The sequence below is a fragment of the Schistocerca cancellata genome, chromosome 9 (assembly GCF_023864275.1).
Source record: "Schistocerca cancellata isolate TAMUIC-IGC-003103 chromosome 9, iqSchCanc2.1, whole genome shotgun sequence".
NCBI classification, from domain to species: Eukaryota; Metazoa; Arthropoda; class Insecta; order Orthoptera; family Acrididae; genus Schistocerca; species Schistocerca cancellata.
In genome coordinates, this window is record NC_064634.1 from 461,690,238 (window position 1) to 461,705,052 (window position 14,815).

A 14,815-nucleotide genomic window follows, 5' to 3' on the forward strand; every position below is an offset into this window, starting at 1 on the left:
AGCCATATATATAACACAAGGTTTTCTTCCTGACAGATTAAAAATGTGACCCTCTGATGTCAATGACCATGGCTAGAACCTCTTCTTAAGCAACTTTCCATAACCTTTATATGGAAATTTTCAACATTTGTTACTTATCTATACAACAATGGAATAATTATGAAATCACAATCCCTATTTCAAAGGGGTAATCCGCTGAGATACCTCTTTACAAAATCTTTGAACAGCCAACAAATTTTCAATGATAATATATTAACATGTTGAACGTTCTGAACTTGTCAAGTGTATTTTGTTCTGTCGATTTTAATGTCCTTTAGCATAAATAAGTTTTTGAGGAATACATAGTTTATCTTATGCACTCTATATAACACATCAATCCAGACAGTTATATACTGTTAGGTACTTTACACATCATCTAGATGCAAACACATTAAAATTATCATTCTGCCTGGTTCCAAGATGGGTCTTTTCTGTTTACCCTCTCTTTTAAAGATTTTTTGTTTTATTTCGTCCAGAATAATTAATTCTTCTTGGAATTGATACAGATATTATTATCAGACTAGGCTCTTACCCATACCTTCATCCACATACGTCTTAGACACATACATTGAACACATCTTCTCCACCCCCCTATCTCTGTCCACCTTCTCCTCCTACCACCTCTCAGTACAGAAGATATGAAGTGCTTATTTATTCCGATCTGTAATAGCAAATCAGATAATGCGAACAGTCTTTACAGAGTCATACCAAGAAAATGTCACTTCCATGTAATCGAGTTCACAGCATAGGAAAAAATAATGATATGATCGTATGGCATTGTTGGCTGGGAGGCCCCATTTGGGGGAGTTCGGTCGCCGTATTGCAAGTCCTTTTTAGGTGACGCCACGTCGGCAACTTACTGTCAATGATGATGGAAAATGATGAAGGACACACAACACCCATTCCCCTGCCAGGAATCGAATGTGGGCCCCCTGCGTGGTAGGCGGTAACGCTACCGCTGCCCTATGGACGCGGATTCACAGCATAGATATTATGAACTATCCAAATGAACTTCAGATCACAGTATGTGTACCCACAGTCCATTAAAAACGTGTACCATATGCCTGTAAATCTTGTCAATACCCTAGGACCATCTTCCCTGATGCCAATCTCCCCATCCACTGTTCCTCTGTCTACGTCTTCCTCCCCACCTCCCTGTGTCCACCATCACTACGTCGATCTCATCCTCCCCGCTCACTGTCCATTTCTTCATCCCCTTCTCTCTTTTCACTTCCTCCTCCAACTACCTCTGTTCATATCCTTCTCCTCCTCCCTGCCTATGTCTCCCTCGCCTCCCTCTCTCTCTGTTCAAATCCTCCTTCTCCTCTACTTGTCCATTATATCCACCCCCTATCACTGACCATCTCCTTTTCCCCTTATCTATGCTTCTCCCCCTCTCTTTGTACCTATTTCTCCTCTGACAATTACCCCCTCCCCAGTCTCTGAGACCAACTCCCCTTCCCCTCTCTATAAATCCAAGCCAGCCAGAGTGGCTGTGCTGTTCTAGGCACTACAGTCTGGAGCAAAGCGAGCGCTACGGTCACAGGTTCGAATCCTGCCTTGGGCATGGATGTGTGTGATGTCCTTAGGTTAGTTAAGTTTAATTAGTTCTACGTTCTAGGTGGCTGATGACCTCAGAAGTTAGGTCGCATAGTGCGCAGACCCATATTAACCCACTTTCTCCTTTTCTTTTTGTCCACCTCCTCTGCCACCTCTCTGGCCTTCTCCTCCTCTCCACCTCAGTCTTCCAACTGCCAATCTCCACATATACTGCAACATCTCCTCCTCCATGACCCCGTCCACCTCATCCTCCCACCTCACCTTCCTACCTCTCACTGTCCATCTCCTCATCTCCGCTCTCTTTGTCTCTTCTCCCCCCATCTCTTTCTCCATCGCGTCCACCCCTTCCCACTGTTCATATCGTCCTTCCCCTCTCTGGCCATCTTGTCCTCGTTCTTTCTCTATCTCCTCCTTACCCATCTTCCTTTGTCAACCTCATACTCACACTTCTCTCTGTCCACTTCTTCCTCCACACGCTCTGTCCACCTCATCCTCCCTTGCTGTCCATCTCTTCCTCCACCTTTCTTTGTCCGTCAGCTCTTCCCCCCACTCTATCTCTACCATTCCTTTTCTCTGTGCAGCTCAACCTCCCTCCTCCCACTAGCCATCTCACTCCTTCTGATCTCTTTGCTTAGCCTTGCCCATCTACTGGTATAGCACCTGTAAGGCACAGTGATACTACCAGAAAAACTCGGCTGTTGTGCATGCTAGCCTCATGTCAGGGGTAGAAACCGGTTCTTTGCCCATATCTCCGCTCCTGTGGGTGTTCAGTCAAACCCCCACAGTGTACATTTTCATATACCAAACACTACATTTACCAGATTTTGTTGAAATGAATCTAGTGGTTTAGGGGGAAATGCTGGGCATACACAAATACATATATATGTTGTTTTTAGCTTCAAATTTGTAATTCCAGTGTGGTGTTCTTTATCACTACTCAGAAATGAATAAGTACTATGTTAGAATTACACCCCTTGATCCAGTATCCCATATGGAGCTAAGAAGAAGGTCAAATAATTTTACATGGCATTGAAATGAAAATAAACAGATTTAGTTCTTCATCAAAGAGAGGTCATCATCATCACCACCCTGAAATAGAGGAATAAATTAGCTTTCGTTTCAATTTTTCATATTTATTATCAGAATACTTCAGATACATACATTTTACAACATTGATCAGCCATGGATGGCAAAGATAACATAAATCGTTTATGGTAAAATAATACATCTATGTGTCACAAAGCACTGTAAATTGTAGACAATAAATTGCACATGTATTTATGCCTATGTTACAAACATTCATTACCTGGAAGATGTGTTGGAAAAGTGATTTATAATTGCAGATTTTCTGTCTATGTAACAGAATCTGACAGTCATACATCATTTTGCCTGGTGCCAAATTTCGAGGGCAGTTTATTGACATTCTGCATCCAATAAGACCACGAAATCCCATATTATCGTCACTTCCATGTCTGAAGTATCATGATTATTAGAAACATATATGTGTTCATCCAGTCACCTCTTTGTAAGTTACAGTTGCGTGTTAGTCCTCTGTTATCGTTTATTCAACTATACATCTTTAGGCAGTGCATTTTATTACATGTGATTTGTGATTATAAGTGTACATTGCCTTTTGGATGTGTTTGTCTGTTTCAGATCTGGAAACTGGTTCCCCATTAAGAATGTATCTGTACAAGGGGAGAGACAACATAACTGGAATTCCATTTCTATGGAAGGATGGGCAATAGTAATTATTTCTTCTGATAGATGGCTATATTACACACTGTTTCATTCAGCTGAGCAACAGGTATGATAGCAGAAACACCAGGTAAGTTAGGTCTTCATTTACACAAAAGCTGTTAACATAATAAGTTATTTTACAATTGTTGGCATAGCAGGACATTTTGCTAAGGATGAGGTTTAGTCAAAAATCTTTTCGAGTCGTAGTGTTATGGGTAGGACCATAAATTAAACAAAAATTGCTGCTGCGGTAGACTGCTACATCAGTAAAATCAAAGAACGCAAACAGGTGAGAGGCAAGGTAAAAAGCAATGTTCATTTTCTTTCTAGTCCATATGTTTGTCCTCTATGTACCACAATTTCAAGTGCTCTGGAGATTGTATGAGTCGTTGCAGAGCAAAGCGTCCTCCGGTGTAGCAGGGAAAGCCTGCTCCCTACAACAGCACTCCCTCTCACAGACTGCCAAGTGGCAAGAAGCATTGTAAAACTGGTTTTCACCGTTACCCCACTCACAAAATGTTCCGTTCCTTCCCTATAATTGGAACAGAAGGTGAACAGGAAGAATTTTCAGAACGTGTCAGAAATGAAACAAAAATCGCTGGACACCTGACACAGCCGCTATGGTAAGACATACCCCACCCAGAGTGATGGTTGGTTGATAGTTTATGCCGGAGGCACCTTGCAGAAGAACTCATCACTACCATAGTTGATTTAGCTCACCACTCGTAGATGTAGCAGGCCTGTGTGCAGGTTATCATGGCCTGGAACACTCACCATACGTTACTGCAAGTATTCACATCTGAATCCTCACTATATCGACTCACATTACCAGTTAACAACTGCAATGATGGCATTTATCTACATTATGTGAAATTTCGCATTCTATTGTAGTATTATCCTGAAGTCAAGCAGCAGGTAAACAATTCATTGAGACTTTACCATTTTTGTATGTACTAAACACGCTTAGTTTTTCTGTTGTTACAGTCTTTTACTTCTGTTATTAAGGTTGAATATGTTGTAAAACTCAACTTGTCTCTTTTTTTATTTTCATATTTATTTACTGGTTTCAAGCAGGCCTAGCTCATTTCCCAATACATAAGCTTAAAATGCTACCAGATAGCAGCAATAGCAGCAGCTAGAGGCCGACAGAGATCTCCTTTGGCGGCGTCTAGGAGGTCTTTGCTCACTGTGTCCATCTTCCACAGAAACTGTACCACACACATTGTGGAGGGCCCTCTTGTGAATCGCAGCCGCCATTGATCACTCCATCGGTTTGGTGGCAGCCAGTTGGTATAGCTGGAAACTTCAAGAAAAATTACTTTGCAGAGTTTCGTACTTCCGATCAGCGACAATAAGGCCGAGGTCGTCAAAGCATTTGTGCTTATCCAGCAGCACCACCTGAATTGTGTAGGTATCTACCTGCCAGTTGTAGAGACACGAGGCAGTGCTCAACAGCAATGCTGGTGCCAAGCAGGCTGAAACGGTAACGAGTTGGAAATTCCGTCAGAAGCATCATACCTAGTCTGTCAGATGCCATACTCCAGCCACTGCTCGAAGCCAGCTTGATGCTTGAGAGCTGGAACATGAGGCAGAACAGTGTGGGCCAGTTACTTGCAAGTCTCAACGACAGTGGCTGTCTCGAGTTATCACTTGAGTCTCCTGTGTATTGCAGGTGGTTTCTAGGCTGGATAGTGTGGGGGCTGTTACTTGCAAGCCGAACGACAGTGGCTGGTTAGAGCCAGCGTCTTGTGGTACACTGTAGCTAAATGTGGTCACAGGGCAGGACAGCACTTGGGAGCCACAGTGATAGCAGATGACTCGAACCAGTGCCGGACATCTCTTGTGGTACACAACAGCGGCAGGAGCTTATTAGACACGACAACATGGTGCAGTTACTTGGGAGCCGCAACGAGAATGGTAGACTTCAGAAGCCACTCGACGTGGTGTCATACGCGGTTGCTGGTGTCCTCAGATGGGACAGTACTGGGACAGCTACTTGTCACCACATCAACAGCAACTGACTGAAACCATTCATTTGGAGTACCTGACTCCTGCACACAGCCAGCGGACTGGACAGAGCATGGCTGCTACTGGCAACAGCGGCTGACTTGAGGCAGTCAGAAACTGACTTGAGTCAGTAGTCGACATCAGCTGCACGCAGCTGCCGGATGGGTCAGTGCAGGACAGCTACTTGCGAGTCGTGGCGAAGACGGCTGACTCGAGCCACTAGTCGACTGGCCACAGACGGGACAGCGTGCGGCAGCCACTTGCGAGCTGTGGCGACTGCAGCTGACCCGAGGCAGCAGTCGACGTGATTTGACAGCTGCATCTAGCCACCGGATTCGAAGCGCGAGGCAGTTATTTGCGAGCCGTGACGGCAGAGGCCGAATCGAAGCGGTAGTCGGCCCCACACGAGGTGAGTGACAGCTGCACGTGGCCGTGGAGAGGACGGCGGGGGGAAGCTACTTGCGAGCAGCGGCGACAGCGGCCGACTCGAGCCAGCGCTCGACGCCGCTGGTGACGTCCGGCAGGTCGAGGTGGTCCCTGGACGGCAGCTCGCGCAGCGGCGCCATCTCCAGCAGCCGGCCGTTGGCCAACAGCGACCCCAGGCCGTTCTCCTTAGGGCAGAGTCGCTCACGGCTGCCACTGAACACTGCAATAACAGGACGCACGGGTGAAATTTTGCTAGAAATTGACTGCTTTGCATCTACAGTCCCTCTTCCTCTGCTTACTATCAGTCCTGTAGTCCTCTTCAACAGATAGCCACAGGCAAAAGTTACCGTACTTCTAAAGACTTATAGAACTTACAGAAACTAATACATGATAAAGAGACAGCATGAGAAAGTGGATGCAACTAAAGTATGGTCAGTAGGTGATGGGCATTTGACGAGACCTTTAAGTGCTGTGGTATATGAAGTGTTTAATATCATGCTTTTACTTGGAATCTTTTATACACTCCTGGAAATGGAAAAAAGAACACATTGACACCGGTGTGTCAGACCCACCATACTTGCTCCGGACACTGCGAGAGGGCTGTACAAGCAATGATCACACGCACGGCACAGCGGACACACCAGGAACCACGGTGTTGGCCGTCGAATGGCGCTAGCTGCGCAGCATTTGTGCACCGCCGCCGTCAGTGTCAGCAAGTTTGCCGTGGCATACGGAGCTCCATCGCAGTCTTTAACACTGGTAGCATGCCGCGACAGCGTGGACGTGAACCGTATGTGCAGTTGACGAACTTTGAGCGAGGGCGTATAGTGGGCATGCGGGAGGCCGGGTGGACGTACCGCCGAATTGCTCAACACGTGGGGCGTGAGGTCTCCACAGTACATCGATGTTGTCGCCAGTGGTCGGCGGAAGGTGCACGTGCCCGTCGACCTGGGACCGGACCGCAGCGACGCACGGATGCACGCCAAGACCGTAGGATCCTACGCAGTGCCGCAGGGGACCGCACCGCCACTTCCCAGCAAATTAGGGACACTGTTGCTCCTGGGGTATCGGCGAGGACCATTCGCAACCGTCTCCATGAAGCTGGGCTACGGTCCCGCACACCGTTAGGCCGTCTTCCGCTCACGCCCCAACATCGTACAGCCCGCCTCCAGTGGTGTCGCGACAGGCGTGAATGGAGGGACGAATGGAGACGTGTCGTCTTCAGCGATGAGAGTCGCTTCTGCCTTGGTGCCAATGATGGTCGTATGCGTGTTTGGCGCCGTGCAGGTGAGCGCCACAATCAGGACTGCATACGACCGAGGCACACAGGGCCAACACCCGGCATCATGGTGTGGGGAGCGATCTCCTACACTGGCCGTACACCACTGGTGATCGTCGAGGGGACACTGAATAGTGCACGGTACATACAAACCGTCATCGAACCCATCGTTCTACCATTCCTAGACCGGCAAGGGAACTTGCTGTTCCAATAGGACAATGCACGTCCGCATGTATCCTGTGCCACCCAACGTGCTCTAGAAGGTGTAAGTCAACTACCCTGGCCAGCAAGATCTCCGGATCTGTCCCACATTGAGCATGTTTGGGACTGGATGAAGCGTCGTCTCACGCGGTCTGCACGTCCAGCACGAACGCTGGTCCAACTGAGGCGCCAGGTGCAAATGGCATGGCAAGCCGTTCCACAGGACTACATCCAGCATCTCTACGATCGTCTCCATGGGAGAATAGCAGCCTGCATTGCTGCGAAAGGTGGATATACACTGTACTAGTGCCGACATTGTGCATGCTCTGTTGCCTGTGTCTATGTGCCTGTGGTTCTGTCAGTGTGATCATGTGATGTATCTGACCCCAGGAATGTGTCAATAAAGTTTCCCCTTCCTGGGACAATGAATTCACGGTGTTCTTATTTCAATTTCCAGGAGTGTAATTGTGAGGCAAATAATTAGTATATACATTTTTAAAGAAATATAGGATACTTATCATAAGCAATTAAGTCCTTCAAGCGCCAGAAACGTTACTTTATGAGAATCCGATGAAATGTATCTTTATGTGTCCTGAAAGTAAACTGATAAAGCCTACTTGAAATAAAACTAGCAAAAAAGGAAAGTACATCGTGTATGAAAGTTCACAGATCTCTTCCAGCGCACAGCAGAGCACCGTCAGCTGATCAAACCGTGAACTGCAAGGGGAGATGGTGCCAACTATGCGTAGCCGATGTGTGGATGACTGAGAGCAAAGATGCCAGATAAAAGGTATTATAATGTTTAGAGGTCATATAGTGGCTAGCTCTGGTGCTTGTAATGCAGTAACTAGTACAGCAGCAGAATCTCCAGGTGCAGAACAGCAAGAAACTGTTACCAGCAACAGCTTACGATGTTGCAGGTGATGTCTTCTGCCGCCCTGACAATTCCTCCATTACCATGGTCTGATAAACGCATTTGCATCGCTTTCTCTATTACCACACGGCATTTAAAGTAACTGATCCCCATATAAGCAAATATCTTTACAGCACGCACTGTATCTGTTTAGCAACTCACACCCGCTGTTCGATAACAATACTTTATCGTTTCCTCAGGATGAAATAACGAATTTAAAGGGCATTAGCTGACGTTGAAATGTAAGTGGGCGTTCAGTAAGTAATGCCATATATTTTTCTCAGTCAACTTCGGTTGAAGAAATGCCGGGTTTGTGGAGGTACATCGTGGAATATTCCCTCCTCAGCCCCTGTAGTTCATGAAGTCCTGATAGGTAGCAGTGCTATACGTAATCTTGAAAATGGTCTCTGTAACGGAGGTGAGATGCAAGCAGAGAACTGTAATGGAGTTTCTTTTAACGGAAAACCAGAGTACCGCAGATATTCATAGGGGCTTGTAGAAAGTCTACAGTGACCCGCCAGAGAACAAAAGCAGGGTGAGTCGTTGAGCGAGGCGTCTCTCATCATCGCAACAAGGTCGCAGAAACCTGCCTGGTATTCTGAGTGCCAGCGGGCCGCACTCTGCTGTCACTTCTGCGGTCTTACAACGAGGGGACGCTCTCATTCGAAGTGATGCGAAGATCACAAACACCTCTCTGCTCAACTGCTTATCTCTGTTTTCAGTCCTGACACACTCGTTCCCTAGTTGCGGTACTCAAAAAGTGTGCCTGCTGGTTCCTCGCTGCCTAACAAAAGACGTAAAGAGCAACGAAGGACAGCAAGACAGAGATAATTTTTAAACACGATTTTGTAACAAAAAGAATGTGGAATAACATGGTGTATTGGAATAAAACCAATCTGCTTTCAGAAAAAGAATGTGTTGCATTAGTTCTTGAACACCGCTCGCATTTCCTCCTACGACAAATGGAAACGATCTTGTGTGGATTCACTCATAAGGGACTCAGCAATCGACCACTCGTTCGGACATAACCCGGTCAGTTGTTAGTTTCCTACCTGTCGATAGAAACGTACGAGTTACACAGTACACTCGTACATGCAGACACAGGTGTTTCCCGTCTCGTCCTCCAGTTTTGATGCGTACTGCTCTCGTCTCTCCTCTGAGTAACGAATTCTTTCAAAAATCCCGGGACGACCTCGTAAATATTGACAACGCTGTACATTTCGCTGCTCCAGTTCATCAACCATACTGGCTGGAGCGCTGAACACCTCACCTCTGAATCGGCAGTACTGCGTTCACTGAGATATTGGCTATTTTAGTTGAGCTCGGAACGGACGGTACTCAGCGGTTTGCATTCTTCTGTTGCAGTTCCTTACTGAATACTTACAGGCTGCAATTCTGTCTCTCGTCCCGCTGCCAGATAGTCCACTTAAAGTTATTTCCGACATCAGCCATCCCGTATCCGTGACTTAGAGATGGTGAGGCATCACTTAATGACTCCATGGGGTGTGAAAAGTACTGGCATGTTCAGAAAGTGAGTGTACTATATTTTTATATTTTTTAGAAAAAGTGTATTTGAAAAAAAAATACGGATATTGTTGTTACAGTTGTTGACTACTTTTCCACATAACCGTCATCCCGTTCGCTGCATGTGGTGAACCGTGGAACAAGCTCCTTTGCCCCCTCGTCGAAGAACTCTCCCGCCAGTTGCTTCCCCTTCTTCAGAAGCTCTTTCTGCATCTGCTCATGTGTGCCTACAGGGAGGTGAGAAGGTGATAATCAGAAGGCGCTAAGGCAAGTGTATATGGCAGGGGTCAAAACATCCCAGTTAAATGACTCCAAGAGCGACTTGGAGCCTAAGGCTGTGTGAGGACGGGCGTTGTACAACAAGTACACTTCTCTCGTCAAAATTTCCCGGTTTTCGGTTTTAATGCTCCTTTAGAGTATTTTAGGGTCTCACAATATCATTGTGCATTTATGGCGTGTCACTCAAGCACAAATTTGAGCAAAATCATACCTTTTCGCTCCCAAAACACTGTGACCATGACTTTTTGGCCTTATATCGCGATTCTAAATTTTCTGGCGGGTGGGGTACTGGTGAAACCAACTGTGTTTCTGTCTCAGGCGTGTAACGAGTAACCCACGTTTCATCTCTAGTCACAGAAGAGCTCAGAAAATCCTGACCTTTCAAGGCAAGTCGCTCAAGAAACTCGCGGTCACTTCTGACCCGATTTTGCTTGTGCTGCTCTGTCAGCTGTTTCGGAACCCATCTTGTGCACGGTATCGCAGCGTTTCTGTGAGTTTCTCGTGTAAGAGAGTTCCGGAGAGTACTGGAAATGTTCGGACATTTCATCCACTGTCAACCGGCGGTCTGCACGAATTGTTTCCTCGAATTTCTGCACCAACATATCAGTCAAAATGGAAGGTCCTGCACTCCTTCGTTCGTCGTGAACATTTGTTCTCCCTCCAGTAAACTGCCTACATCGTACTCGTTCTGCTGATAATATTGCCGCAAACAGTTTTGATTCTGGAAAAAAATTCGGTAGGTGCTATTCCTTCCGTGAGTTAGATCACAGAACGTTGCTCGTATCTGGCGGGATTTCTTAGCGACAGTTTCCCCCAATTGGGCACAACAACATTAGTTTCCGTACTCCCGTGTCCCTGCGATGCTTGCTCTGTGCAGGGGACCCCTTCTCCGCTCTGTCTTGCCAGGCTTCATAAAACCAAAGCTCGTATGGTCACAGTCCACTTACTTTTTGAACCTTAATAGAGCTCTTATTTCACACGGGAAATTGCAGAATGTCTTTTTCCTACTGTTAGGCAATGGCGTGAAGCGATGGGCACATCTTATACGAGATGAACGACTGCCTCAATGTTGCACTCCTCTCCAAACGAAAAGGTCAGCTGGTGACGCAGTTTGTTGCAGTCTCGCATCATTCACAGCAGGGACAAAGCGTCGTGGCAAACGTCGCTGAGATCGCAAACCGGATATTGAGCATGGAGCGGTACGGAGGAAAAAAGACGACCTAGAAGTAAGTGCGTGAAGAACTGTAACACACAAGTTCGCAGATCCTTCTCACACTGAGTTGCATGAGAAATTACTAGAACAGTTACGTGCGGCCAGATATAAATCCTCGAGCGAGCGCGGAACTAAGGGATCACGTTCTCTCCAGCATTATCCTGTGAGCAGGAGTAATTTTCGATAATACGATTAAAACTAACGAACTCTAGAACAGTTATCATATTTCGTTACAGCTAAGTAAATTTGAGTACGTTCTCGGTTCATTCATTTCATCTAGTTGCCTCTTGTATATGAAACGGACCGAAGAGAAAGCAAAATTGTGCTGGTGGCAAATCCCATAACATGCTGAATTGGAGAGTCCAGGTGATAAATATTGTGCTATTAGAATATATTCGTTCTATCTATACCATTCTGCCAAATAATACGTATGTACATTAATGACACAGATTCAGTTAGATTTCCACAATATAGAGAGGTAATTGAGAGTTGAAAGGTGAATTACGAACACTACTATCAAGCAATTCAGGAGGTTGTTTCACGATCTTCACACGGGGGAAAAGGGAAGCAATAGATGCTTGTAGAACGTAAGACAACAGCCTGCAATTTCCATTCTGTTTGCCCTTAGTGCAAATAAATTTCAGCTAAGAGTAGATGAACTTCACAAAACAACTTCTAAAATATTCCTGAGTATCACTTACCAGTATACTAAAAACCGTACAGGCAAAACCTCGTTCAAAAATGTTCAAATGTGTCTGAAATCTTATGGGACTTTACTGCTAAGGTCATCAGTCCCTAAGTTTACACACTACTTAACCTAAATTATCCTACGGACAAACACACACACCCATGCCCGAGGGAGGACTCGAACCTCCGCTGAGACCAGCCGCACAGTCCATGACTGCAGCGCATAAGACCGCTCGGCTAATCCCGCGCGGCCAAAACCTCGTAAATGATCTGGTACAAAGCAGCAAAGAATGGATAGCAAAACAAATATGCAGAATAATAAAAATGCCCTGTAGTTCCTCTACTAAATTAAATAGTATTATCAAAAGGAAACATCTGAGATGCCTCAAACAGAAAGTTTACAAACGTGTTATCAGTTTCGAGTTACGGTAATAGACATCACTATCTCTCGATAGGAAAGCAGACTAATACTATTTTCTGTCTCTCGACAGGAAAACATACAGATACTCGCAGACCAAGAAACAGTCCAGAGTGCGAGACATTACTGTGACTGTAATGAAAATGAAGTGTAGATTAGTGGGTCGTTTCCAAATCAATGGATCGTAGATAGAGCTCGGAATTTCTCTACCGCCTAAAGAATTTGTAACAGCAGTGACTTGTAGTTTGATTGGCTGAGGCCAAAGGGTAGACACACAAACCCTGAAAACAAAACTTTTCTCAGACTAACTGAAATACGTTACACTGTACCTACTGGGGGTAACAAATAAAAACAACAATTCTAGCTGTATATGTTGCGATCAAGATGTACCCACAATTTTTCATAAGTATCTCTGGGGTTGCAGAGGATATCTGTATGAAAATTACAAGACAGAGAGGAACCTGACACACATCAGTGCATAGAGAACAGGCATGTTAGAACATGTAGACAGACTATATACTCCGTACTGCAGCATCAGATTAGTTGTCGCCTGCAGATACAATGAGCAGGTTTCCCAGACAGGCTGTTGTCTCTTCGCCGACCCAGATGCCAGCAGCATCGACCTCAACGGACAGTACACATGTATTAACGCATGCCGTATGACAAACGGTTCCCATTTTGAGCACATGTAATGCGAGTTAATAACTTCGAGGGATTTTGTATACTGCCTCCATGACTTCTACCTTACAATTTATGACCGTCCTATGCAGTTACATAACGCACTCAAATATCTTGGATTATCGTTCGATGTGGCTGGTCCTGGCGGAGATTCGAGTCCTCCTTCGGTCATGGGTGTTTGTGTTTGTCCTTAGGATAATTTAGGTTAAGTAGTGTGTAAGCTTAGGGACTGATGACCTTAGCAATTAAGTCCCATAAGATTTCACACACATTTCATATCAACTATCGTTCGACCGGCGACTAACGTGGAAACCACACCTACTAACCATGCAACAGAAATCCCACTATAGGGTAAAACTACTAACAGTACTAGCAGACCAGACTTAAGGTTTTCATCCCTCCACTATTCTCTACATCTACAAAAACCTGATCCGACTCATCGTCTACTATACAAATGTTACATGGATCTGCACCCCAGCATAGTTCTATAAGTCCCTCCAACTCTCCGAACACCATGTGTTCTGTCTCGCTCTCCCCATCCGTTTACCTTCCCCCACATGGATCCTCTCCCATCTCATGAAATTTCCACACCTCCTCACCCACATTGAACACCTCCGCATCTCATATACTATCTGCAAACTAGTTTCCAGTAACCCCTTGTCTCACTTCTGCTACGCTGCCACGCCTTCACAAACACATCTATTCGTCCCTACACCTATGTACACTCCATATCCTATTCCAACGTAACTTCAACCAACTCTCTCTCTCTCAGACAACGATATCCACCCAGAAATTTATTTCTCCTACAAAGTTTGACTCTTTGTCACCAGTCCCACTCCCCATCACCATCCTCACTTCCTATCCCCCACCATTCATCCCTGTGCTTTCCTCCTTGTTACCACCAACCTATACACACACCAAATGTATCCCCATGCTCTACCTTGCCCAACTTCTGACTTCCTACTATCCACCTGGACATCTACCACCACCTCCATAGTTTTCCCAACCCCTCAACACTACGTAACATATTCTCTCCTGCTGAAATACTTTTCTCCCAATGCAAGTCCTTCAGATTTTAAGCGGAAGGGTAGTACTTCAGTGGTTTTTCCCCCTAGAAGAACTTCGCCAGTTAAATGTCCATCTACGATTTTTTTAAATTTAAAATAGTAAATCAATGCTCATGTCCTTTATCTCATCCTTGTTTGAAAATGCCCTTAGCTGAAGAGTAGAACACTGTACCTCTGACAGCCCACAATCCGCCCATATGGCATGAGGGGAATGGAACTAACAATAAAAGAAAAAAATCTGTCCAATTGTGTTTATTTTCTGGAACTACAGAAATGCTCGTGACTAACCGTGCACTTTCAACAGAGGGACGTGTGACAACTGGTCATGAGTTTTCGGTTTAAAACAAAGGTCAATTGAGTCCACTTTTACGTCAGTTTGGGTACACGGTACAGAGATCTCTAATGGAGACAGTTGAGCTAATAGTGCCGTTTGCTCCGGAGAGTGCTGGTTGGACTACGACCACGTAAGGCTGTGCCTACTGGGTGGGGGGAGGAGAGAGATACTTGGGTGTTTGGGGTGGGGGGGGTGTGCGGAGTGGGAGGGCCGCTGGCATACCCACACGGTCACACCCAGACGTCGCCGTGGTTCATGGAGCCGAAGAACGCCGTACGGCACCTGGCGGCGCACGTGCAGTAGAAACGCCTCTTCCCTGCAGCAGAGAGCCGCACATGTAGAGCACAGCAGCTGAAACACTGTGGCGCATCAGCTCCCAGCGGCCTGCTCCACTAACACAGGTGCAAATCCACGAGTAACTTACCACAAACGGCGCAGATAAACTGATGT

The 14,815-nt window shown here is 45.9% G+C and overlaps 1 protein-coding gene across 1 annotated transcript in view; it reads right to left on the minus strand.

Annotated features, from left to right (window-relative positions):
- Positions 1-5,542: 5,542 nt before the first annotated feature.
- Positions 5,543-14,815, minus strand: part of LOC126101499 (popeye domain-containing protein 3-like) — a 244,083-nt gene continuing 234,810 nt past the window's right edge. The window contains exon 8 of the mRNA XM_049912144.1: positions 5,543-5,992. Coding sequence (XP_049768101.1) covers positions 5,802-5,992 — 191 coding nt within the window. The 3' untranslated portion in view covers positions 5,543-5,801. The remainder of the gene's footprint in view (positions 5,993-14,815) is intronic.